The sequence below is a fragment of the Pristiophorus japonicus genome, chromosome 11 (genome assembly GCF_044704955.1).
Source record: "Pristiophorus japonicus isolate sPriJap1 chromosome 11, sPriJap1.hap1, whole genome shotgun sequence".
Taxonomy (NCBI): domain Eukaryota; kingdom Metazoa; phylum Chordata; class Chondrichthyes; family Pristiophoridae; genus Pristiophorus; species Pristiophorus japonicus.
In genome coordinates, this window is record NC_091987.1 from 100829075 (window position 1) to 100856109 (window position 27035).

At 43.7% G+C, this 27035-nt stretch overlaps 1 protein-coding gene across 1 annotated transcript in view; it reads right to left on the reverse strand.

Moving 5' to 3' along the window:
- Positions 1-8924: 8924 nt before the first annotated feature.
- The window catches only part of mrps6 (mitochondrial ribosomal protein S6), a 93498-nt gene continuing 75387 nt past the window's right edge, over positions 8925-27035 (reverse strand). The window contains exon 3 of the mRNA XM_070893800.1: positions 8925-9310. Coding sequence (XP_070749901.1) covers positions 9127-9310 — 184 coding nt within the window. The 3' untranslated portion in view covers positions 8925-9126. The remainder of the gene's footprint in view (positions 9311-27035) is intronic.

Here is a 27035-nt window from a genome sequence, read left to right on the forward strand (position 1 = left end):
TCGACTTCCAGTGCCATAAAGACACACTTTGAACGTTTCAGCCTGAGCCCCACTTTGTCCAGACGCCATAGAACCGCTTCCAGGTTGTGCAGATGTTCGGCAGTGTCACGACCTGTGACCAGAATGTCGTCTTGGAACACCACGGTTCTAGGGACGGACTTCAGTAAACTCTCCATGTTTCTCTGAAATATGGCTGCAGCCGACCGAATTCTGAAAGGACACCTGTTGTAAATGAACAGCCCTTTATGCGTATTGTTGCACATAAGTTTCTTCAACGATTCGATAAGCTCCTGTGTCATATAGGCTGATGTCAGATCCAGTTTGGTGAACGACTTTCCCCCAGCTAGCATCATCAGCCTTTGGTAAGGGGTACTGATTCTGTTTCGAAACTCGGTTGATCGTAACCTTGTAGTCTCCACAAATCCTGACAGTGCCATCACTCTTCAGCACAGGAACAATGGGACTAGCTCATTCGTTAAATTCGACCAGTGAAATGGCCCCTTCATGTTGGAGTCTGTCCAGTTCAATTTCGACCTTCTCCCTCATCATGTACAGGACCGCCCGGGACGGGTCTTGCATCCGAGCCCAGATGGATCTGCACCGTGGCTCCCGTGAAGTTGCCGATGCCCAGTTCAAACAGCGAGGAAAATTTGCTCAGCACTTGAGCACACGAAGCGCCATCCACCAATGACAAAGCTTTAATATCGTTCCAGTTCCACTTTATTTTTTCGAGCCAACTCCTGCCGAACGGCCTGGAACGATCCACAGCGATAGATCATGAACCGCCCCATCGTACGACACCTTGACTGCTGCACTGCCAATCACTGGTATGAGCTCTTTGGTGTCGGTACGCAATTTTGCATTCACTGGACTCAGCTTGGGTTTCACGGCCTTGGTGTCCCACAGCTTTTTGAAAGTCCTCTGGCTCATAATTGACTGACTCGCACCTGTGTCTAATTCGTTAGATACCGGCACGCCATTCAATTTTACTTCAATCATTATTGGTTGGCTCTTTGTCAGGAACAAATGTACACTATACACTTCCTCCTCCGGTATCTCGAGTTATATTGCCAGATCCACTGCGGATCAATCGGTCATCATCATCCGCGTGGTGTGTCGCAGCACACTTGCTGAGCTGCGGACCATCAATTTTCCAAGACCAAGTACAGCTCATTTTTTTTAAATGATCTATGTCGGCTGATCTCAGCCAGGGTAGAATTAGAAAAACACATGGACGGAGAGTACTGGGCCGATGGGTGGTGAAGTAGAAGAATCAGGTTCCCATTGCCGAATGTGTCCAGCGATCCCCTGCTCCAAAATGCATGTGTGCATGTGGATGCCAACTGAGAATAGGATTGCACCTGTGTTGTCCTTTGCGGTATAGCTGTCTAACAGCACTCGCTACCTAGGCTGATCCATGAAGGATGGCCACTTGGGCAAGGTACTAGAGAGGTGCATTGAAGTGAGGGTCAGTGTCTTTGAAGAAAGGAGGTGACAATTGTGAAAAAAGATGAAGATTTCTAGCAGTTAATCACATAATTAGGATAATAATTATGATAATAATAATTAGGATAATAAGTCGCTGGAGAAATACCACTAATAATGTCTCTGCAAGATCCTACAAATCCCCTGGGAGGATAGACGCACCAACGTTAGCATCCTCAACCAGGCCAACATCCCCAGCATTGAAGCACTGACCACACTTGATCAGCTCCGCTGGGCAGGCCACATTGTTCGCATGCCACACATGGGACTCCCAAAGCAAGCGCTCTACTCAGAACTCCTTCACAGCAAACGAGCCAAAGGTGGGCAGAGGAAACATTACAAGGACACTCTCAAAGCCTCCCTGATAAAGTGCAACATCCCCACTGACACCTGGGGGTCCCTGGCCAAAGACCGCCCTGAGTGGAGGAAGTGCATCTGGGAGGGCGCTGAGCACCTCGAGTCTCATCGCAGAGAGCATGCAGAAATCAAGCTCAGGCAGCGGAATGAGCGTGCGGCAAATCAGTTCCACCCACCCTTTCCCTCAACGATTATCTGTCCCACCTGTGACAGGGACTGTGGTTCTCATATTGGACTGTTCAGCCACCTAAGGACTCATTTTTAGAGTGGAAGCAAGTCTTCCTCGATTCCGAGGGACTGCCTATGATGATGATGACGTAGAACTGCTTTGAGCTGAGTCCAAGCAGACAAATCTAAGACCACAATCAGAAATAGCTGCTTTTGATTATATCAAAAAAATGTTTTGTAAGATATATTTTATCACCTACAATAAATGTTAAAAAAACAGAATTTGCAGTGCCCCTGAAGCTGCCCATATTCCTACTGCTATGGATCAAAGTAAAAAGCTCCCATATCGAGGTACAATAATATTGCTAATGCCAACAAACTGGAATTGTGTCATTAAATAACAGGAAAGTTAAAAAGAAACAGGCTACAGTCTATTACCTCAATAATAAGTAACAGACAAAGCATAAAAGCTTATGTACCCAAAGTGTTTATTGTTCTCTTAATATTAGTTTCTGGCAACAAACCCCGCAAATCTGGAAGCTTTGATTAGTATAGTGAAACAAAAAAGAATATGTTCTTTCTGTGGAAAAACATTCACCCAAATTACCAGCTGTTTGGATTTATATAAGCAAGATCTGAAGTATGGTACTGTACTATTTTTCAGAATTTTGTAAAATTTCAGCATAACTTAATTTGAGTGGAAGTACATTAATAAGCCATCAAAACCGATCCTTTATAATCATGGACATGCAATGCCATTTACAATCAGTTAAGATGAACTGCAAACCTCTAACATATTGGGGAGGAGAGCTGTCCCACAACAGAAAGATCTATCCAATAGCAATGTACCATCTATTGCAAAGCCAAATATATAATATCACTGGCAATTGACAAAAGTACACATCATATATTAAATACAGATGTTAAATCCTAATGTCAAAAATATAAACACCCTGTGAAGGGAAGATTTATTCCAGGGATTGGGACAAAACTCAAAAGAGTAACATTTAATTCATGGTGTAGTGTGGATCATTTTAGCATTGGAACTAAAACAAAAAATTATTGTCACTATGTTTGGGGAAGACGTGGCCCCTCACCAAGTGGTACAGTGCCTAATAATCGTATAGAGGCTCAGTGAATACTCTTGTGTGATGGAAACACTCCAATTCTTTCCCAAGTACAAACTCGCTGCCATTTTCTCAGTTAAGTGTCAAAGCATGCATGTGATAATATCAAGTGTGTAATGATATCATATCTCAGGACACTGGGTAGGATGGCCAATCAACTGGTTTCAGAGATGGCTGCCCATTACTTTTGGTCACTGACAACAGAATAGCAAATGTTCGGTTTTCGACTGCTTCAAAAAATAAAAGCTATGAGGATATGTGAGTGCATCTGTTCTACGTTCAAGAATACATGACTGGATATCAGTTGTGCATATCCAGTCATGAAAAGAGAGTCGGAATAAATGGGTCATTTTGTGGTTGGCAAACAGTAACTAGTGTGGTGCCGCAGGATCAGTGCTGGGTCCGCAACTATTTACAATCTATATTAATGACTTGGATGAAGGGACCGAGTGTAATGTAGCCAAGTTTGCTGATGATACAAAGATGGGTGGAAAAGCAAGTTGTGATGAGGACACAAAAAATCTGCGAAGGGATATAGACAGGCTAAGTGAGTGGGCAAACATTGGGCAGATGGAGTATAATATGGGAAAATGTGAGGTTATCCACTTTGGCAGAAATAATAGAAAAGAAAATTATAATTTAAATGGAGAAAAATTGCAAAGTGCTGCAATACAGAGGGACCTGGGGGTCCTTGTGCATGAAACACAAAAAGTTAGTATGCAAGTACAAGAAGTAATCAGGAAGGAAAATGGAATGTTGGCCTTTATTGCAAGGGGGATAAAGTATAAAAACAGAGAAGTCCTGCTGCAACTGTACAGGGTATTGGTAAGGCATACAGTTTTGGTCTCCGTACTTATGGAAGAATATACTTGCATTAGAGGCTGTTCAGAGAAGGTTCACTAGGTTGATTCTGGAGATGAGGGGGGTTGACTTATGAGGATAGATTGAGTAGGTTGGGCCTATAAACATTGGAGTTCAGAAGATTGAGAGGTGATCTTATCGAAACTTATAAGATAATGAGGGGGTTCAACAAGGTGGGGAAACTAAAACTAGGGGACATAGTCTCAGAATAAGGGGCCACCCATTTAAAACTGAGATGAGGAGAAATTTCTTCTCTGAGGGTTGTAAATCTATGGAATTCTCTGCCCCAGAGAGCTGTGGAGCTATCTTGGATATATTTAAGGCAGAGATAGACAAATTTTTGGGCGATAAGGGAGTAAAGGGTTATGGGGAGCAGGCAGGGAAGTGGAGCTGAGTCCATGATCAGATCGGCCATGATCTTATTGAATGGCGGAGAAGGCGCGAGGGGCCAAATGGCCTACTCCTGCTCCTATTTCTTATGTTCTTATACAGCAGATTTTCCTTTATAAAGTTGTCATCCAGTTTGGATTGGACAATAAGTAGCAGCCCCATAAACGCACTGTAAATTTCAGAATTAGGTGATTAACATGCTGAGATTGGACATTCATATTACAAAGAAACTATGCCACAATAATCTCCCAGCAGCCATCATGGCGCCTTTGCAAATAACATCTGCCAATGAAAAAAAAAGATTGTAATCCAACTTGGACCAGATTGTATTATCTCCTGCCAAGGCTGAGGTTTGATTAGCAGTGAGCAAGAAACATAAGATACAGCACAACAGAAAAAGAGCTGTTCTTTTTTTAAGATGCAATAAAGTTATAGAACACAATATGCCTAGAAACTTTGTCAGGTGACAATTTCCACCTCAGGGCCAAGCATTATTAAATATTAGAGAAATTATCCTTTTTGCAAGCTGTTCCTCACAGCGCTGGAAGGTAATAATAAAAAAAAGCCGTGACTTTCTTGCTCCCTTCTCCTGTCCACTGGTGCATATTTCCATGGGTGCTGTTTGCCCTCTTGCACCTTAGCCCAAGTGACCATTCTTCATATGCGAGTCTTGACAAAGTTCATTAAGCTATTCCACTGCAGCCTTGGCTCAGTGGGTAGCACTCTCGCTTGTGAGTTCAAGACCCACCTCAGAGACGTGAACACAAAAATTTAGGCTGACACTCCAGTGCAGTGCTGAGGGAGCGCTGCACTGTCGGAGGTGCCGTCTTTTCGATGAAATGTTAAACCGTGGCCCCGTCTGCTCTCTCAGGTGGACGTAAAAGATCCCATGGCAGTATTTCGAAGAAGAGCAGGGGAGTTAACAATGTCTCTCATCATCATCATCATCATCATCATAGGCGGTCCCTCGAAATGAGGATGACTTGCTTCCAAGCCAAAAAAGAATGAGTGCACAGGTGTTTCAATGAAGGACCCGAACTACATCCTCAAGAGTGGAAGATGCCTGTGCGTGTTTTTTTTTTAAACATGTGGTGGCCGTTGCACACCAGTCACCACACGGGCTTGACAGAGCTAGGTCTTGGTCCAGTGGCAAGGATTACCCAAGACGACTGGAGACCAGCTCTGCTGCACGGACCTAGTGCGCACATATATCGCAATGTGGGCTGGCCTATGCTGCCCCTGGGTCCCGAACTCACGCCTCTCCTGGACCCCAATCACATCCCTCCACAGTCCCTCCCCGCTCCTTTGCCCCGATCTCGCCGCTCCTGCTGTATCTGCCCACGGTCCAATCGTTTTTTTTTTCTGTCAATCAACATCATTAAAACAGATTATCTGGTTATTATCACATTATAGTTTGCGGGAGCTTGCTGTGCCCAAATTGGCTCTGCGTTTTCTACATTACAACAGTGAATATACTTCAAAAGTATTTCATTGGCTGTAAAGCTCCTTGGGACATCCAGGGGTCATTAAAGGCACTATATAAATGCAAGTCTTTCTTTTTTTCTTTTTGCAGCACGCAACCTGAGCACATTCCTGTCAGCACATGACATAAGCCTACACATTCCTCCGCCCATGGTCATTGGATATCAATCAAGAATGTGAACCCAACAAAGCTCATTCTCCTCTCCCTAACCTAGGGTTACTTAAGATTCATTGACCCTAATATGCCCTAGCAGCAATGAGCCAATCAACACAGATCAGAGATTGAACCTGGAACTAGCATGTTGTGTATGGCTCACTCATTTGGATAAACTTGCTGAGCCACTAGTGGTGCTTGTTAATTTATTTTTAACCGATGGTACATAAAGGGTATCTTTAAAAAAAAAATGCTTTTAACTCCAGTGACTCAGAGGCTGAAGGAACAGCCAAATTAAATTATTTTGTCCACATTGTATGTTTACCAATGGTAATACCGCATTTATTGTGTGTCAGCCATGGCTCAGTAGTAACACTCTTGCCTCCGAGTCAGGAGGTTGTAGGTTCAAGTCCCACTGTAGGGGTTTGCACACAAAATCTAGGCTGAGACTCCTGTGTCGTAGTGATGGAGTGCTGCACTGGGATGCTTTTAGATGAGACATTCAATTGAGGCCTCATCTGCCCTCTCAGATGGACATAAAAGATCTCATGGCACTATTTTAAGAGAAGGGGAGTTCTCCCCGTGTCCTGGCCAATATTTATTCATCAACCAGCAACTAAAAACAGATTATCTGGTCATTATCACATTGTTGTTTGCTGTGTTGCAAATTGGCTACTGCATTTTCCTACATTACCAGTGACTGCGTGCCAAAAAAAGTACTTCATTGGCTTTAAAACGCTTTGGACATCCTGAGGTAAGGAAAGGTGCTTTATAAATACGAGTCATTGCATCTTTCCTTTATTGCCCATCTCTAGTTGCCTCTAGAAGCAGGAGATGAGCCTTCTCTTTGAACCGCTGATCCAATTAGGTAAGGAATTCGAGCATTTCAATCCAGCATCAATGAAGTATAGCCAGGAACTGACCAACTGCTGTAACTTTGATGAGCAATCAATAGAATCCCTGGATACACATGTAAACGGGGTTCACGGCTCCTAAGCCTATAATAGGTCCAGGCACTGGGCGGTCAAGGTGTCATTCAACCAGACTGCCTGCCTCTCTCAAGCGGCTACATTCACGCCTGGGTGTCCCTGGAGATGGAGCAGACGATGTCGAGGCCTTCCACGACTGCTGGGCACCGGAGGGACTGGGGTACATCATCACAAACGGGAACAAAATTTTAATTTGATTTATTAAGGTTCCTTTAAATGTTTTTTTTAAATTTACAGGTTTATTGGCTATTGACCTAATTGCCAGTATTTAAAAAGAGTTGTAAACGGGGTTCCCACCAATCTTCCGCCAGCCAATCGGGAGAAACAAGGAAATTCCTCGTGTATACGTCCAGGTCAAGATTGCATCTGACCTGCTTGCATTAGTGTGTCCGCCACCTTGCCATTCTTGTCCTGCCTGGTGGTAGAGGTCACGTTGAAGTGAGTTGCTACATTGCGTCCTGTAGATCGTAAATATTTCAGCCACAGTGCACCAGTGATGGAGTTTAGTGCTACAGGCACCAATCGAGCAGACTGTTTTTTCAGCGCTGCTGTCGAGCTTTCTGCGTGGTGGTGGAGTTGCACCCATACAGGCAAGTGGTGAGTATTCCATCACAATCCTGAGTTTTGAAGATGGCAGAGACATTAAGTCAGGCGGTTAACCATTCATCAGAGTACCTAACCTCTGTCCTAATCTTCTACTGTGTTCTTATGGCTGGTTTAGTTAAGCTTCTGATCAATGGTGACCCCAGAGTGTTGATTGGACCAAGTCTTGTTGGAGATGGTCATTGCTCAGCAACTACGCGTTACAAATATTACTTGTACTCGTCAGCTCAAGCTTGGGTATTATCCAAGTCGTGCTGGAGGTTGGCACAGGCTGCTTCATTATCGATTGGAACTGAACACTGGAGTCATCAGCAAACAGCCTCACTCGTGACTTTATGATAAAAGACTTAAGCATGGTTGGACTGAGGACCCTGAGAATTTACTGCAGCAAGGTACAGGAGATGTGAGATGTGGTGATTGGCCTCCAACAACCACCCACTTTTCTTCACATCAGGCATGACTCCAGCTAATAGAAGATTACCCCTTGACCTCAGTTTTGCATCGGCTCCTTAATGTTGCACAAAGTTCCCTGCTGCCTGTGTTTTGAGTGCAGTGACTTTCACCTCCTTTTTTGCATTCAGTTCAAGGATGTAACGAGGTCTGGAACCCAGTGACTTTGGCAGAACCTGAACTGAGTGTTACCGACCAAGTTATTGTTGAGTAGGTGTTGCTCGATGGTACAATTGCTGACTGTTTGCATCACTATGCTGATTAGGAGGAGGTAGATAGGGCAGCAAATGACTGGGGCGGATTACAATATTTTTTGTGGATAGAGGACATACCTAGGCAATTTTCCACATTATTGGGAAGATGACAATGCTAGTGCACTGGACTAGTGTGAGCTAATGTAGAATTGAGCTACGAGATCCTGGGTTCAATGGCTTGGCTGTATGGAATTAGCCAGCTAGCTACAAAAAAATAGCTGTTGAGTGATACAAATGGCTTCAGTGCTCCAGGGTTACCACTCATGATTTCTATCCAGTGACCCGTGTTGGAAAATGCATATGTTGATATCTGGTGATGACATTGTTACTGTTCTCCACATGTGGATGGGGTGGACATCAGGTGACAAAAGAATCAGGCTCAGCTGGGATGCCCCTTGCTGTTTAATAACCCTCTAACACACACCATCTCAGCTCAGACATGCAAAGAGGGCATTTGGGATGGTAAGGTAGCTAGCTCCCCTGGAACTGTGCCCTGGCATGAATGAGCACATAGATAGCAGAACAGGAGAAATACAACTTTAAAATTCAAAATATACCTCCTGGCGGAAAAACAAACAAGATGCTAAAAAAAAACCACCAGAAATTCAAAACATCACATCTTTAATAAAGTACATTGCAAGACAGTGACTGCACTCCAAAAGTACTTCATTGGCTGTAAAGCACTTTTGAGACATCCGATGGTCATGAAAGGGGCTATATAAATGCAAGTCTTTCATTCTTTCTTTCTTTAAAAGAATATTCTGTATGAAAAACTGTGAAATAGTTAATTGTCTTATGATGCCAGTTCATTTCCTTTTAGAGCGCAATTTAACCTCGTAGTTGGGTTGGATCAATCCCGGGCAGGTTTCATCAGTCTCGTGGGTTCGGTGTTTGAGTATCGTAGGTCTGATTACATCTATGTCACGTCCTAAATGATCCAACATGATTGGGATAATGGTAGGCGGGGCATCAAAATCCACCAAGTAGTACCTGAAATAAACAAAATATTGTTAGCATTGCAAACTCAGTTGAAATAAATTACTATCTTTCATGTGACTCTAACCTTTAATGCCCTCACCGCTTAATAATTGAAACATGATCAGAAACGGCAGATATGTGCTGCACCTCAAATCCTCTTTCTGTGCCGAGTTAATTAATCTCAAATCAGGAGAAGTATGATTATTGGTTTCATAAATTTTTAAATAACATTGACAATTATGAGGTAAGCAAAAGCTTGAAGAAATAAATTGCAGTTTTAATCTCATCTGCTGCACTCCCCACACAAAGTCATTCACTGCCCAACAATCTTTTTCAGCCACAACATTGTTGTTTAAGGCTATTCTGTAACTGCCACTGATCAGCAGAGAAGAAAAACATCCACTATATGGAAAACCACCTTTCCCCCAGATGGAATGCCTTGCTACTGCCCAGAGATCAGATATATTCAAAGAACTGATTTTCACTAGTGGCAGACAGATTGCAGTGTCAGACAACCTAGGGACCATGAATTTCATCAAAACCTACAAGGAGCAGATATTTTTGAGGCTGTAAACCTTCCAAGAGGAATAGCATCAGAGAAATTGGTAGTGCTGAATGACAGATTCTCTTTATTTATGCCAGTTACATTAAACACTGCTGAAACTGTACTTCAACATCCTGCTATGACTAGAACTATCAACAGGTAGTTACGTTAAGCCACGAGATTGCGATTTCACAAGTTTTCTGTGTTTTTGTTACTGGAGATGAGAAAAAGCAGGAAAATATCTATAGAATTCGGGCCATCCCAGCACTCTTTATAATGGTCCCACTAAACTTTAGGGACTTATAGGTTCAAAAGAGACTTTCACTACAATCTTAATAACCTCAGATATGGAGACTGTGTCAAGAGTGTAAGGCTGCCAATGGTCAAGAAGGAAGAAAGGGATAAATTGGGGCGCCATAGATCAGTCAGCCTAACAAAGGCAGTGAATGAATACAGGATGAAATGAATACTCAGTTAGAAATATGCGGGTTAATCAAGGACAGTCAGCATGGATAAGTAAAAGGGCTAGAAGTGTCTAACATGTTTCATCTCCCCCCCCACCCCCACACCCCCGGAGTCTATCTCTCTTTCCAACCGATATTCTCTTTTGAGCACCGGTGAGGGCGATGGTGCCTCTGTGGAGTGCAGCCAGAGCCATGTCCAAGGCACCACGGGTGGCTCAGCTGCACAAGGGGGAGGGACGAAGAATAAAAGAGCTGTAGCGGTAGGGGATTCAATAGTTAGGGGAATAAAGAGGCGTTTCTGCGGCTGTAGATGTGACTCCAGGATGGTATGGTGACTCCCTGGTGCCAGGGTCAAGGATGTCACAGAGCGGACACAAGGCATTCTGGGGGAAGAGGGTAAACAGCTAGACGTCGTGATCCATATCGGGACCAATGACATAGGTAGAAAGAGAGATGAGGTCCTGCAAGTAGAATTCAGGGAGCTAGGAGAAAAATTAAAGGGTAGGACCTCAAAGGTATTAATCTCAGTGACTGTGGGATTGGTTTATATCAGACAGGAGGAGATTGGTGTCAGTGATTGTGGGGTTGGTTTATATCATTTCATCAGTTCCCCCCCAGGATTCCTGTTGTAAAGAGCAAGCGAGCGACATGGCGGCAGCATAGTTATAGATTTAATGGTGGGATATTTTAACGCTGGGGTGTCCCATGTTTTTGCTCTCATGGGCAGCACAGTTTGTACCTTGAGGCCTCGAATGTCGCGGAGGTTTCAATCCGCTCTCAATGGTTCTGCTGTATCTCTACTCCTGCTGATGGTCTTGCAGGCCAGGACCGCGCCGATTTCCGGGCCGGGCCTCGGCACGTTGCTCCCTCTGGTGGCTCCGGCCTGCTGATAGTCTTACAGGCCGGGGCCATTGGAGGAAGTGATGTGCGGCGGCTCGCCGTGGTCCCGGCCTGCAAGACCATGAGCAGGCCAGGGCCATTTGAGCGAGCAACAAGTAGTAGCATGCCTCTGCAGGTGGGCTACAGCTGTGAAGAGGGCGAGTGGATTTGACGTTACCCAAATCCAGGTCGCTGATTGGACAGGTACAGCTGGGGCGATGACGTTGGGCCGAAGAAGCGGCGAGAGTTCATAGAGGGGCGTGGTCGGAGCCTAGGAGAGGCATGAGTTCAAGGGCCAGGAGCAGCACGGGCCAGCCCACACTGCGATATGTGCGCGCTAGGTCCGTGCAGCAGAGCTGGTCTCCAGTTGTCTTGGTTAATCCTTGCCACTGGACTAAGACCTAGCTCTGTCAAGCCCGTGTGGTGGCTGGTGTGCAATGGCCACCACACGTTAAAAAAATCCATGCACAGGCATCTTCCACCCTTCAGCATGTAGTTCGGGATCCAGAATATTAGGTCCTTCATTGAAACACCTGTGAACTCATCCCTTTTTGACGTGGAAGAAAGTCATCCTCGTTTCAAGGGACTGCCTATGATGATGATGATGACTACCGGTGCCAAGTTCTAATGAGTACAAGAATAGAAGGATAGAGAGGATGAACACGTGGCTGGAGAGTTGGTGTAGGAGGAGGGTTTTAAATTCCTGAGGCATTGGAGGAGATGGGACCAGTACAAACCGAACGGTTTGCACCTCTACAGCACCGGGGCCAATATCCTCACAGGGAGATTTGCTAGTACTGTTGGGGAGAGTTTAAACTAGCTCAGCAGAGGGATGGGAACCCAAGAACACATTCAATAGGGAAGGAAGTAAAGCTGAAATTGGAAAGCAAGAATGTAGAAAGCGAATCTGTAAGACAGAGGAAACAAGGGTTAGTAATCAATGAGGTCTTCCTGTGCTAAATGGTATATACTTCAATGCAAGGAGTATAGCGAATAAGGTGGCTGAGCTGAGAGCACAGGTAGACACTTGGGAGTATGACATTATAGCCATTACAGAGACATGGCTGAAAGAGGGGCAGGTTTGGCAGCTCAATATTCCTGGTTATAGGATTTTTAGACAAGACAGAGAGGGGAGGGTAAAAAAAGGGGGGGGGGGGGTGTCACGGTATTGATTAAAGAAACTATTACAACTGTGAGGAGGGATGATATGTTAGAGAGATCATCAAATGAGGCTATATGGGTCGAACTGAAAAACAAAAAAGAGGCGATCACACTGCTGGGCGTGTATTAATGACCCCCAAACAGTGGGAGGGAGATAGAAGAGCAAATATGTAAACAAAATTCTGTGAAGTCCAAAAACCATAGGGTAGTAATAGTAGGGGATTTTAACTATCCTAATGTTGATTGGGACAAATATAGTGTGAAGGGTATAGAGGGTGCGGAATTCTTAAAATGCATTCAAGAGAACTTTTTTAGTCAGTATGTAACAAGCCCAACAGGGGAGAGGCAGTTTTGGACTTAGTTTTGGGGAATGAAGCTGGGCAGGTGGAAGGGGTATCAGTGGGTGCCAGTGACCATAATTCAGTCAGATTCAAGGTAGTTATAGATCAGGACAAGGATAGACCTAGAATAAAAGCCCCAAATTGGGGAAAAGCTAACTTGGCCAAGTTGAGAAGTGATTTGGCCACAGTGGATTGGAAACAGCTACTTGAAGGTAAATCAGTGTTAGAACAGTGGGAGGTTTTCAAGAAGGAGATCCAAAGGGTTCAGGCCAAACAAGTGCCCTTAAAAAAGGGTGGGAATAACAATTCTAGGGCCCCCTGGATGCCTAGGGACTTACAGGGGAGGATAAAGAAAGAAAGTGAAGCTTATGTCATACCAACAGCTAAATACTGTAGAATCTCTGGAGGAATATAGAAAGTTTAGAGGTAAAATTAAAAAGGATATTAGGAATGCAAAGAGAGAGCATGAAAAATTCATGGCAAGTAAAATTAAGGAAACCCAAAGATGTTCTACAAATATATTAAGAGCAAGAGGATAACGAAAGAAAGGGTAGGGCAGATTAGAGACTGTGGAGGCGGAAGATATTGGTATGGTTCTTAATGAATACTTTGCATCTATTTTCACAAAGGAAAGGGGCAATGCAGATACTGCTATCGAGGAGGAGTGAGACATTCTGGATGAAATAAAACAGTGAGAGGGGAGATATTAAGGGGTTTAGCAGAAGTAAAACAGGAAATAGCAGAGGCCTTGACCATCATTTTCCAATCCTCTTTGGATTTGGGCATGGTGCCGGAGGACTAGAGGACTACTAATGTGGTACCCTTGTTTAAGGGGGGGAAAAGGGATAGGCTGAGTAATTACAGGCCTGTCAGCCTAACCACAGTGGTGGGAAAATTATTGGAAAAAATCCTGACGGACAGGATAAATCTACATTTAGAAAGACAGGGACAGTCAGCACAGATGTGTTAAGGGAAGATCGTGATTGACTAAGCCGACTGAATTTTTCGAGGAGGTAACCAGGAGGGTCGATGAGGACAGTGCGTATGATGTAGTGTATATGGATTTTTAGCAAAGGTTTTGATAAAATCCCACATGGCAGACTGATCACGAAGGTAAAAGCCCATGGATCCAGGGTAAAGTGGCAAGTTGAATCCAAAATTGGCTTAGAGGTAAGAAGCAAAGGGTAATGGTTGATGGATGTTTCCAGTCGGGTTCCAAAGGGCTCAGCACCAAGTCCCTTGCTTTTTGTGGTATACATCAAATGATCTAGATTTAAATATATAGAGTGAATAATTAAGAAGTTTGCTGATGACACTAAAATTGGCTGTGTGGTTGATAATGAAGAGGAAAGGCATAGACTGCAGGAGATATCAATCTACTGGTCAGGTGGGCAGAACAGTGGCAAATGGAATTTAATTCGGAGAAGTGTGAGGTAATGCACTTGTGGAGGACTAATAAGGAAAGGGTATACACATTAAACGGTCGGTCACTTAGAAGTGTAGATGAACAAAGGGATCATGGAGTACTTGTCCACAGATTATTATTTTTATTAAAAGACAAAAATATTTCATTTATCAAAAAAATGTACATGAACAGTTAGACATCAACATTATCGCCCAATGTGCCCACACACAGTAAGGTGACTTTTCTCAATTGTAACATCCCTTTCAATACATTAACTCCATAACCTAGGAAGTACTTTCCTTCTTTAGTCAGTGACCCAGGACGCATTTTGACAAACTTGAACGACCTCAGACAGGAAGATGTTTGGGAGGCACTGTTTGAAACATTGACTGTGTTCACCCCAGACCATCCCATCGATAGAGATAACGAGGCAGTACTTGTCCACAGAACTCTTTTTGGTTGGATAATGAAATAAACATTAAATCAAATGCCCCCCAATCTGGGGGACACTCCAAACATTTTTCAAACTGCCCTTTTTTTTTGTTTTTTTAAGTTTTTTGGGCCATAAAATCATTAATTCTACAAGTGCCCCCTATAAAAGGGGAGGGGGACACTAAAACCAGCAATTAAAACAAATCAAACTGTAAAATAAATAAAATCAAATTAAAATTTGGTTGCCGGGGGTAATGATGCACTCCAGTCCCTCCGGCGCCCACCTCTCGCGGAAGGCCGCGAGCGAACCGGTGGACACCGCGTGCTCCATCTCCAAGGACACCCTGGCGCGGATGTACGCGCGGAAGAGAGGCAGGCAGTCAGGCTGAACGACCCCCAGTACTTGTCCACAGAACTCTTTTTGTGAGAAAATTAAAACATTAAATCATGTCCCCCCGATCTGGGGGGCGCACCAAACATTTCCAAGGCCCTTTTTTTTGTGTTTTTTGGGGGGGGGGGGGGGGGTTTATGCTTTTGGGTTTTTTTAAGTTTTTTTTTTGGGCACTAAAATCATATATATTTTTTTTCCCCAAGTGCCCCCTATAAAAGGGGAGGGGGACACTAAAAACACCGGCAATTAAAACATAAAATCAAATTAAAATTTGGTTGCCGGGCGTGACGATGCACTCCAGTCCCTCCGGTGCCCACCTCTCGCGGAAGGCCGCGAGCGAACCGGTGGACACCGCGTGCTCCATCTCCAAGGACACCCTGGCGCGGATGTACGCGCGGAAGAGAGGCAGGCAGTCAGGCTGAACGACCCCCAGTACTTGTCCACAGAACTCTTTTTGTGAGAAAATTAAAACATTAAATCGTGTCCCCCCGATCTGGGGGGGCGCACCAAACATTTCCAAGGCCCTTTTTTTGTGTTTTTGGGGGGGGGGGGGGGGGGTTATTATGCTTTTGGTTTTTTTTAAGTTTTTTTTTTGGGCACTAAAATCATATATATTTTTTTTCCCCCAAGTGCCCCCTATAAAAGGGGAGGGGGACACTAAAAACACCGGCAATTAAAACATAAAATCAAATTAAAATTTGGTTGCCGGGCGTGACGATGCACTCCAGTCCCTCCGGTGCCCACCTCTCGCGGAAGGCCGCGAGCGTACCGGTGGACACCGCGTGCTCCATCTCCAAGGACACCCTGGCGCGGATGTATGCGCAGAAGAGAGGCACGCAGTCAGGCTGAACGACCCCCAGTACATGTCCACAGAACTCTGAAAGTAGCAAGCCAGGTGGATAAGGTGATTAACAATGCATAGGGAATGCTTGCCTTTATTGGCCAAGGCATAGAATACAAGAGCAGCGAGGTTATCTTAAATTGTATAATACTCTAGTTAGGCCACAACTGGAATACTGCGTGCAGTTCTGGTCACCATATTACAGAATGAAGTGATTGCACTGGAGAGGGTGCAGAGGAGATTTATGAAGAGGCTGCCTGGAATGGAGAATCTTAGCTATGAGGACAGATTGGATAGGCTAGGTTTGTTCTCTTTGGAACACAGGAAGGAGAGAGGAGACCTCACTAAGCTGTATAACATTTTGAGGGGCCTGGATATAGTGAATAGCAAGGGCCTATTTCCGATGGTGGAGGGGTCAATTATGAGGGGTCATAGTTTTAAGGTGGTTAGTGGAAGGTTCAGAGGGGTTTTGAGGGGAAGATTCTTCACGCAGAGGGTTGTGGGGGTCTGGAACTCACTGCCTGGAAGGGTGGTAGAGGCAGAAACCTTCACCACATTTAAAAAGGTGCTTGGATGGGCACTTGAAGTGCCGTAACCTGCAGGATTACAGACCTAGAGCTGGTAAGTGGGATTAGACTGAATAACATCTTATTGGCTGGCGCAGATACGATGGCAAGTACTGCAGGGAATCTAATAAGACCAGAGTGATCTCCTGGATGGGTTGGAGAGGAATTTTCCCAGATTTGTCCCCCCCCCCCCCCGCAAATTGGCCTGTGTTTTTATCTGGTTTTTGCCTCTCCCGGGAGATCGCATGGCTCCGGTTGGGGTGGGGTGTAAAATGTTGCAGTGCAAGGGGTGTCGCATGTGTGTGGGGCGGACTGGTCGTGCCAGATGCTCTTTACCTTTCTGCCATTGCTCATTGGTTTATATGTAACCTTCAGGGCTGCTGACCGAGGGCCGTGTGGCTCTTTGTCGGCCGGCGCGGACACAATGGGCTGAAATGGCCTCCTTCTGCACTGTAAATTTCTATGTTTAACATGTTCTCTGAGGAAAAACAGAATGTATTGATAAAGGAAAGGCAGTGGATGTTATGCAATTTGAATTGCAAAAGGAGTCTCATGAGTGGCACATAGATTGTAAAATGAAGGTACATGATATTAAGGGGAATATTGTAACATGGACATGAAGTTGGATGAAGGACAGTAAAGAAAAAAGTATCCTCCACAGGTCAAAGTTGGGACCACTGCTTTTCTCAAAATATAAAAATAATCTGAATTTGGGTATGGGGAACAATGTCAAAATTTGCAGGCAACATAAAATGGGAGCGTGGTTAACTGAAGAGCCTTTCAGGATGAGCCAGGCCAGCAAATTAAGCAAATTGATGTCAGGTGAAATTTAATGTGAAGAAATATGAGGTGATACTTTTGGGAGGAAGAGTAAGGAGAAGAAATACATACTAAATTGTTAAACGTTAAAAGGAGTAGAAGAGCTGAGCAACTCATGGTGACTGATGTCATCAGCCAGTGAAATGTCATTATGTGCATAATGATAACGTTACACATTCTTATCATAAGACTTCTAATTCATCTCTTTACTCTCCCACAGGTCCATCAAATGCACCCTGCCCCCACCCCACTGTCCAGCTGGAAGAGGAAGATGACTCCTCAGAGGAACCGCCAGCCTCTGAGGGTGCAGCGTCAGCAGACTCAAGCGCACCCAGCACTATCTCAGATACACACATAACACCTCTGAGGGTCTACCTGATCTTACACATCACTAGTGAGCAAGAGCAGATGGTGGAGACAGGGACAGCAGTGGAGACTCCTCGCTGGAGGGCGCAGGACTCTCCAAACTCTGCTGAGCTGTACGCAGATGCTGAACCTCGGGGGCCATCGAGAAAGAGGGTGTTCTTGGAGGGGCAGCAACAATTGTGACCATAACATGGTTGAATTTCAAATTCAATTGGAGGGTGAGAAAGTTGGTTCTCAAACCAGGGTCCTAAGCTTAAATAAAGGAGACTACAAAAGTATGAAGGCAGAGTTGGCTAAAGTGGACTGGGAAAATAGATTAAAGTATGGGACAGTTGATGAGCAGCGGTAGACATTTAAGGAGATATTTCATAACATGCAACAAAAATATATCCCAATGAAAAGGAAAGACTGTAAGAGAAGGGATAACCATCCTTGGCTAACTAACGAAATAAGGGATGGTATCAAATTGAAAACAAGGGCATACAATGTGGCCAAGTCTAGAGAGAAGCTAGAGGATTGGAAAACTTTTAAAAGCTAGCAAAGAACAACTAAAAAAGAGAGGGAAGATAGATGATGAAAGTAAACTAACACAAAATATAAAAGCAGATAGTACAAATTTCTACATCAAAAAAAAAGGAAAAGAGTAGCAAAAATAAATGTTGGTCCCCTAGAGAATTAATAATGGGGAACAGGGAAATGGCAGAGACACTGAACAAATATTTTGTATCGGTCTTCATGGTAGAAGACACTAAAAACAATCCAATAGTGGATAATCAAGGGGCTATAGGGAGGGAGGAACTTAATACAATCACCATCACTAAAGTAGTAGTATTTGGTAAGATAATGGGACTAAAGGTGGACAAGTCCCCTGGACCTGATGGCTTACTTCCTAGGGTCTTAAAAGAAGTGGCTGCAGAGATAGTGGATGCATTGGTTGTAATCTACCAAAATTCCCTGGATTCTGTGGAGGTCCCAGCGGATTGGAAAACCGCAACTGTAACGTCCCTATTTAAAAAGGAGGCAGATAGAAAGCAAGAAACAATAGACCAGTTAGCCTAACATCTGTCATTGGGAAAATGCTGGAGTCCATTATTAAGGAAGCAGTAGCAGGACATTTGGAAAAGCACAATTCAATCAAGCAGAGTCAACATGGTTTTATGAAAGGGAAATCATGTTTGACAAATTTGCTGGAGTTCTGAGAGGATGTAATAGGCAGGGTGGATAAGGGGGAACCAGTGAATGTGGTGTATTTGGATTTCCAGAAAGCATTCGATAAGGTGCCACTTAAAAGGTTACTGCACAAGATAAAAGTTCACAGGGTTGGGGGTAATATATTAGCATCGATAGAGGATTGGCTAACTAACAGAAAACAGGGAGCCAGGATAAATGGGTTATTTTCCAGTTGGCAAACAGTAACTAGTGGGGTGCCGCAGGGATCAGTGCTGGGGCCTCAACTATTTACAATCTATATTAATGACTTGGATGACGGGACCGAGAGTAATGCAGCCAAGTTTGCTGATGATAAAGATGGATGGGAAAGCAAATTGTGAGGAGGACACAAATAATCTGCAAAGGGATATAGTATTAGTATTAGGCAGTCCCTTGTATCGAGGATGACTTACTCCCACAACAAAAAGGGATGAGTTCTTGGGGGTTTCAATGAGGGACCTGACAATCTAGGTCCCGAACTACATACTAAAAGGGTGGAAGATGTCTGTGCATGGATTCTTTTAACGTGGGGTGGCCGTTGCACACCAGTCACTACACGGACTTGACAAAGCTAGGTCTTGATCCAGTGGCAAGGGTTAACCAAGAGGACTGAAGACCAAGCTCTGCTGCCCGGACCTAGTGCGCATACATGCTCCTACTATCCAAAGGTCGCAGTGTGGGCTGGCCCGTGCTGTCCCTGGGCCCACGCCTCTTCTGGGCCCCGATCTCTCACTGCGCCTCCGCCCCGATCAAAAATGGAGCAGTCAGTAACAGGACATCAATTAGTCTCTTCTTATCTTGGAGACATCAAAGGGATATAGACAGACTAAGTGAATGAGCAAAAATTTGACAGATGGAGTATAATGTGGGGAAATGTGAGATTATCCACTTTCGCAGAGAAAGTAGAAAAGCAAATTATAAATTTAAATGGAGACAAATTGCAAAGTGCTACAGTACAGAGGGACCTGGGGGTCCTTGTGCAGGAAGCACAAAAAGTTAGTATGCAGGTACAGCAAGGAATCAGAAAGGCAAATGAAATGTTGGCCTTTATTGCAAGGGGGCTAGAGTATAAAAGCAGGGACGTCCTGCTACAACTGTACAGGGTATTGGTGAGGCCACACCTAGTACTGCATACAGTTTTGGTCTCCGTAGTTAAGGAAGAATATACTTGCATTGGAGGCTGTTCAGAGAAGGTTCACTAGCTTGATTCCGGAGATGAGGGTGTTGACTTATGAAGTTAGGTTGAATAGGTTGGGACTATACTCATTGGAGTTCAGAAGAATGAGGGGTGATCTTATCGAAACATAAGATAATGCGGGAGCTTGACAAGGTGGATGAGGAGAGGATATTTCCACTCGGGAAACTAAAACTAGGGGACATAGTCTTAGAATAAAGGTCTACCCATTTAAAACAGAGATGAGGAGGAATTTCTTCTCAGGGTTGTAAATCTATGGAATTCTCTGCCCCAGAGAGCTGTGGAGGCTGGGTCATTCAATATATTTAAGGCGGAGATACAGATTTTTGAGCGATAAAGGGTTATGGGGAGTGGGCAGGGAAGTGGAGCAGAGTCCATGATCAGATCAGCCATGATCTTATTAAATGGCGGAGCAGGCTCGAGGGGCCAAATGGCCTACTCCTGCTAATATGTCTTATGTTTTTATGTTCTTATGAAATGGATTATTTGAAAAAGGAAAATTAAAGGATATTAGGAAAGAGTAAAGGGTCGAAATGAGTAGCTCTTTGAGAACTGCACAGATGCAATGGGCCGAATTGGCCTCCTTCCTTTGTTGTAACATTTTATGAGTGAGAAATGAGCCCACATTGTGCCCGATTTTTGCATGCTAAATGAGTGTTCAGGAGATGAATTTCAGGTGGTACGATTTGAAACAGGCAGGAAGCCACTGAATAGTTTAATCAAGGGCCCGATGCCTCATAACTCTACCCCCAAATTACTCAGAAACTTGCGAAGCATTTATTGCACATGCTCCCGCTCAGTTGTTCCGGGTCTACATGCTGCTTCTTAAAAAGGGACCGTTGCCGACCACCGACAAAAAGGCAAGTGTTTAAAAAAAAATAATTAAATAGCTTCCACTGAAAAGAAGTGGAATTGTGCCCGGCCGCCTGCTGGTGTGGAGCCAGGAGCAACAGTACAGTGGGCCTCAGTCAGCCTGGGCTCATTCCCCGCCAGTTCGCCTCCCAGGCGCTACCTGCCGGCAAACCTCCAGCCAGCCAATTTTGAGCCACGCTGCACAAGAGATGCCCAATCGGCAGCCACGGCTCGCCAGGTTTATGGAAATGAAACCAGAGGCCCAATTTGGAGCGAGCCTTGGGACCGAGATCTGTGGGAAGCGCATTCCAGGCTGCCACTCTACTTAGTGCCGATTGCTGGCACGGAACCAGTTTGGCGATCGAGGACCCGACTAAACATTCTGCGAAAAGCGCACATCAAAGCAAGCAACTAGTAAATGAAGTAGCTTCCACTGAAAAGAAATGGAATTGGGCCCGCCTGGCTGCTGATGAGTCGCACCCAGAGTTTGCAAATGGACTTTGATAGTTTCTCAAAGGTCTCAAGCAAATGTTATGCCTGCAGCTGGTTAAGGCACATTCTTATTCATGCTGAGTTGTTAAATGAACTGTAGTTAACAGCGAAAATGTCAAAAAAGCTCACCGGTTTAACCCAAGCAGAATGACTCCTGTCAATGAATTCAGTGAACATTATTACAAGCTCTTGAGACAAGTAAAATAAAGGCTCCTCTGCTGATTATATTGCTGTTTTTGGTGGGGGTGGCATGGAGGGATAATGTATATTATAATTACACACATAATGATATGCCTGCACAGTTGCTTTAGGTTAAAATAATCAGTTACAAAGAAACAGGCATGTTGCATGGAGTAGCTTTCCATCTTGTAATTCAAAATAAGGTTTGCAAATACCAAGATAAAGAGGAAAAAGGAAATCCAGTGGTTCAATACCATACAAAGAAAAGGCTGCAAACGGAAATTATAAGTTTACTATTTAGTGCTGGATTTTTATTTACAAGGCTACAGTAATCACTGTCACCAGTCACACTGTGTATTCCTAGAAATTCATTCCCTTTAGGCAAATAAGGTTTACCAATGACTGTAATTTTGCAGGCCTTGGCAACAGTACAAAATGGATTTTTCCACACTGATTAGCAGTGTCAGAGAAGAAATGAAAGGCTTTAAAAAGGATCTGGCAAAGCTGTTGCTGATTAATTTACATTTAGTACTCTTCCTCAAACTACATGGGGTAAAACTTTTGAAACAGGGTTCTTTTCCTATACCTTAAAGGTGCCACACATCCTTCAACCCTTCCCCCCCCCAAAAAAAAACAACAGACCCTCAGCCCACACACCAGATTTTTCAAGATAGTTTTTGCTTTAACTATATTTGCAAATCCACAGAGAGCATTTAGCTTGCATTATATGTGGGAGAGAGTGGGTGAAGAGTTCCTGTATAATGTGGGAGAGAGGGTGAAGATTTCCAGTATAATGTGATAGAGACCTGTGAATGCACAATGGATGCCACGTTTTGCCCGGGGGGGTGGGGGGGGAGCGTGGAGGGACAATGTGCAATCTATGTACAGTATATTTCCTGATATGCACTCCCAGCAGGGAGGTTCCATGAAGGGACACACATTTGGAAACTCGGCCCATGGCTACAGGCTCAAGATGGGAAATAGTTTGTTCCTTGAAACCCCTAGACTTTGCCTGGTTAAACAATCTGTACAGTACTGCAACCAGCAGAGGCCAGCCTTCAAAGCTGATGTAGCAGGATTGGGCAGCATAGCAACATCTTTGCTTAGGCATTTAAGATGCCATTTTAAATGACCACCACTTGGCATTAAACTCATCAAAAGCAGCTATGTGGATTGACACCCAGGAGCTAACGTCACTATAACGAACCATGATTATAATGAACACCCGATTTTAACGAGCCCAATGGCAGACCCGACATTTTCAATGGAAATCAATCCAATTGTGGAAATCCCGCATGACTTATACATTCGTTGACTGATAAGACGGCCCTCACCCAAACTGAAATGAGGCAAAGGGCACGGGGAGGCAACCGTGACGATGTGGAATCAGAGTTCTTCAGCGTAATGTATTTGCTTCAAGGGTTCTTTGCTTAAGAATTCATAGCTATTAAGAACTAGTTGGTTTATTAGAAAAAAGGGTTATCAATCACACTACACATTAAGTTCATCCACCAGGCTCACAACCACCTGCCTCATCGTAGATCCCCTGAACCTAACTGGCTGGGGTTTTATCAAGTCTTAAGAACATCACGTGACTGGCTAAGCCACTCCCAACAGCTCTACAAACCTGTGAGCATAATCACAGGTGCATACATTACATTCGGTGTCTCTGAAAACTAAACTTCAAATCATTGACGATTTGGACCATGAAGGAAAATCGCAAGGCACAATGTGCAAAGAACTCGCCTCAGCAAAGAACACCAGTGCAACCGTGTGGGTCCGATCGCTTGAAGCAACGGCGTGCAAGCATGTGCCAGAAATGCATTTTAGGCTACTTTAAACATGATGGATGGTCTGCACAAAACGGTGAACAAATGAAGGGGCTGCTGTCTGTTAGGGCTATGAAACGCTCAGAACAAAATGACAGGAAATTGAATTTGAAGAAAAACCAAAGCCCTGCACGAGCAACTACGAGTGATGAGGACATCTTGAATCAGTGACATTGAGTCAGGGAGAGGATGAGGAAACTTCTGGTGACGAGGATGTGGTAGGCACAGAACCAGTTATCCCTTCACTGGATCGCTTCAGAAAGGCAATCACAACTGTGCAGAACTTTACAGTCATTACCTGGAACTGAGGATCTTTTTGGACTGGTCAACACCATACGTTGAGAAAAGCACAAATAACATGATCAGTGTACACTATAGTTTTCTTTAAACATAATAGAACATACAACTCAAATTGGTCATTTATTTTTCGGATACAGCAAATCCCCAAACCCTACTCTAGTGAACACTATGATGTAACAAACTTCTATGTCGGTCCCGAAGAGGATCGTTATAGTGAAGTTCACCTGTATATAAAGGTAGTCCCTTAGGCCAGAGACCAAGGTGTTTCACTCCAATCTGGAGCAAACAGTGATATGACTGCTATTACCTTTAACAACAGAAAACTGGTCACAGAAATCCAGTAAAGGCACCAGTTATAAGGCAGGGCTGCAGGACCGATTACATGGACAGGTGAGTGGGACCCAACTTGTCTTAGCTCCAAATGAAAGGACAGTGGTGATGAAGTCACATCCTGTGATCCCAATTTGTTCCATGACACTGATAATTTAAAAACGGTTTTGTCACGCATACCTACAGAAAAATACAGCCTCCAGACTGGGTCGACTGGTCTCTCTCAACACTGAGCCATGCCATTGACTCCAGGATCTTGCAATATCCTGTTCCTTTTTGTTGTTTGAGCTTCTGAGTGTGCTTACTTAGTGCCAAGTTCAGAGTGCAGCCAACAATATGCCAATCCAGATGACTGTTACTTATGCATCTTAGTCAACATCTTATGACAGGAGTAGGAGCAGCTTTGTAGTTGGACTCGTGCTTTGGGGCTTTGCCATATCAGCAGCAATCATCCCAGCTTTCACAATTTCCTGAGCACACTAGGCCCTTCTAGATTGGCACTACAGATGATATAATCAATTTCAGAAATGTCAGCAAACTGAAAGTTAACTGGAGCTCACAGACCAATGAAAGAGAAAAAGTTTATCTCTCACACAAACCAGTGTCCAATGATAAGAGGGGAGGGGAACATAACAAATTGAAGATAAGATTCATGGATGTCAGCCAGAAAGTTGTTTACAATTTATTTGCATCTACTGTTATTTCCCAGTTAAATTACCCATATAGAGCATGACAAATAGGAATCACTTTTTTTCTAAAACAAGTAGAGATTTGATTGAATTACAGTATATAGATTCCATATAATAGAGAGCAGGAAACCGTTAACCTTCAATACCTTGAAGATTTTAACTTTTATCTGCATAATCTCTTCTCCACACCTCTCTTTTTTTAGGTTCCCCCATTCTCGTTCGACAATAACCATCAGAAGCTAATTTGGGCAGTCAAGTTGAAAGTCACTGAAGGATTAGAGCCGGGATTGATTTGGACAATTGTAACATTGGTGCAAAGTGAGTTGGCTTTAAAGATGTAGTGTAAATGAACCAACTCCAGAGTGAAGCCTCTAGCTGGAATCCAAAGCTCCACTGCCATCTGACTGCCCACAATCCTAGGAGCTAGGATGAAGAATTCTTTATACCCTTTATTCCTATTGCGAGTTTGTCAAGAGAAGTTCCTCTAGGAGTTAGGACCGAGCCTGCAGTTTATCATTGTTCTATCATGCAGTGATGCATCCACTAAGCTGGAGAAAAAAAGCAGATGAAACACATCCAAGAAAGGGAAATATTCTCAAATATCAGTTAGTGGTGGGATTCAAACTCATGCCCCCTCTAGTTGAGAATCAAACACCATCACCAAAGTACTTGGATATATGCACTTGGAAGTGTCATAGCTTACAGGGCTACGGACCAAGAGCTGGAAAGTGGGATTAGGCTGGATAGCTCTTTATTGGTGTCTGTACTGTAACTGTCCATGATTCTATAAGTCCAGCAGCTAATTTTTCCAAATGAAAAGATGAAGCAATGTTTCATCTTTCTAATAAAGGCAAGAGAGAAGAAACTATACTTCCCATCATAATTCCATCCTCATCATCTACACAGGCTTGTAGTAGAGACTCGAAAGCTTAATAAAATAATAAATCCAACCCTCCTGAGGATAAAACCATAGGTTTCCTGTACGTTAAAGTATCAGCACTTCCTGCTTTATCATCCATCTCTCCTACACCAGCCATATTTCCACTGGCAGACGACAATCTCTCTTGTAAATAATGAAGCTGCTATTTATTGCAACTTTTTAAAACCATGTTCCATTCAATCAATGTCGACTGGCTGATCGAAGATAAGGCCATTTCCAGTTTAACCACAAGAACACTTACAGAATCATTCAACCCAAAATATCATGTGTCTTTTGCATTCAAAACAGTAAGTTATATACACAATAAATGCACACATCTTAGGAGATAGATTTAGAGGTCAGCTGAGAGAATTTGGAATGTTAATCAGTTTAAAATTAAAAATTAGTGCTACCATGCCTCACGGCTAAACTATATGCTTATTAAGTCAGAATTTGTTACATTTTTATCTCAAAAATTTAGTTCCTAATACACAATTTATCAGCAGTACAGCTGTCTGATCCACACTTTTAGCTAATGGCTCCATCTTCGGTAAGAACACGTAGTCCATTTGTAAATAAGATCTGATGCCAATATTCTAAAGGAATCAAAAAAGTGATGCTCCCTAAATATTTCATTATTCAGAACTTTTAGAACTGCACAAGTGAACTGTAAGACACAAAAATTTTAATTAATTAATCAGTATTAAACAAACACGTCTTCTTTACTGCCTTTAAGCCTGTATATCTTTTTAAATAGGAACTATAGGCTTATTTCCCCGCCCCCCCCCCCCCCACCATCATTGAGTTGATTACCTAGTGCCAACCGGTACAATCTTCCTTTATTCAGATGCCGGATCTGTCAGAATGACATATGCAATAGTGAACTGCTGATATCTGTGGGTGGCGGTTCGGTAAACAGTCAAACTGCAGCCGGAACAGGATCCAGCTGCAGCCTGTTCAGCCTGCCCACAAGCTAAATGGCAGTATTGCCACCAATACAATTCTCGTGACTTCTTTTAAGGATTGTAAAATAATCAATTTCAGTACAAAGTGCAACTGTTTAAAAACGTTATTAACAATACAAACATTAAGAAATCCTTCTCCTTTAAGTGTAGGTTTTTCAAAAATCAGATCTGCGCCAATTTGGGGTTATGTTAGAACAATAGCTGCAATGTCCCTTTAAGCGTACAAGTTTGGCAGAATTACCCATCACACAACTGATATTGATCCACAGTTGAACAGTTGGCACTACTGGTAAAACCATGGTCCACTGATTGTGAATGACTTGTGCAATGAATGCTTGAATCAAGATTTCAATTAACTTCAGCCAGAAACAAACTCAGGAACGCTGTATGTCTGAGTCAGGAGTAAAATTGCTTGGTACATTTGATATCTACAACTGGATCATAGCCATGTTTACCTCGAGTCAACCGCATTACTAACCAGTCACTGTTAGCAGTAGCAGTGACCACTCGGCTGCTTAGTCCAGTTGAAGGTCACATTTAAATGAGAAACCAAAGCAGTGATCTGAAA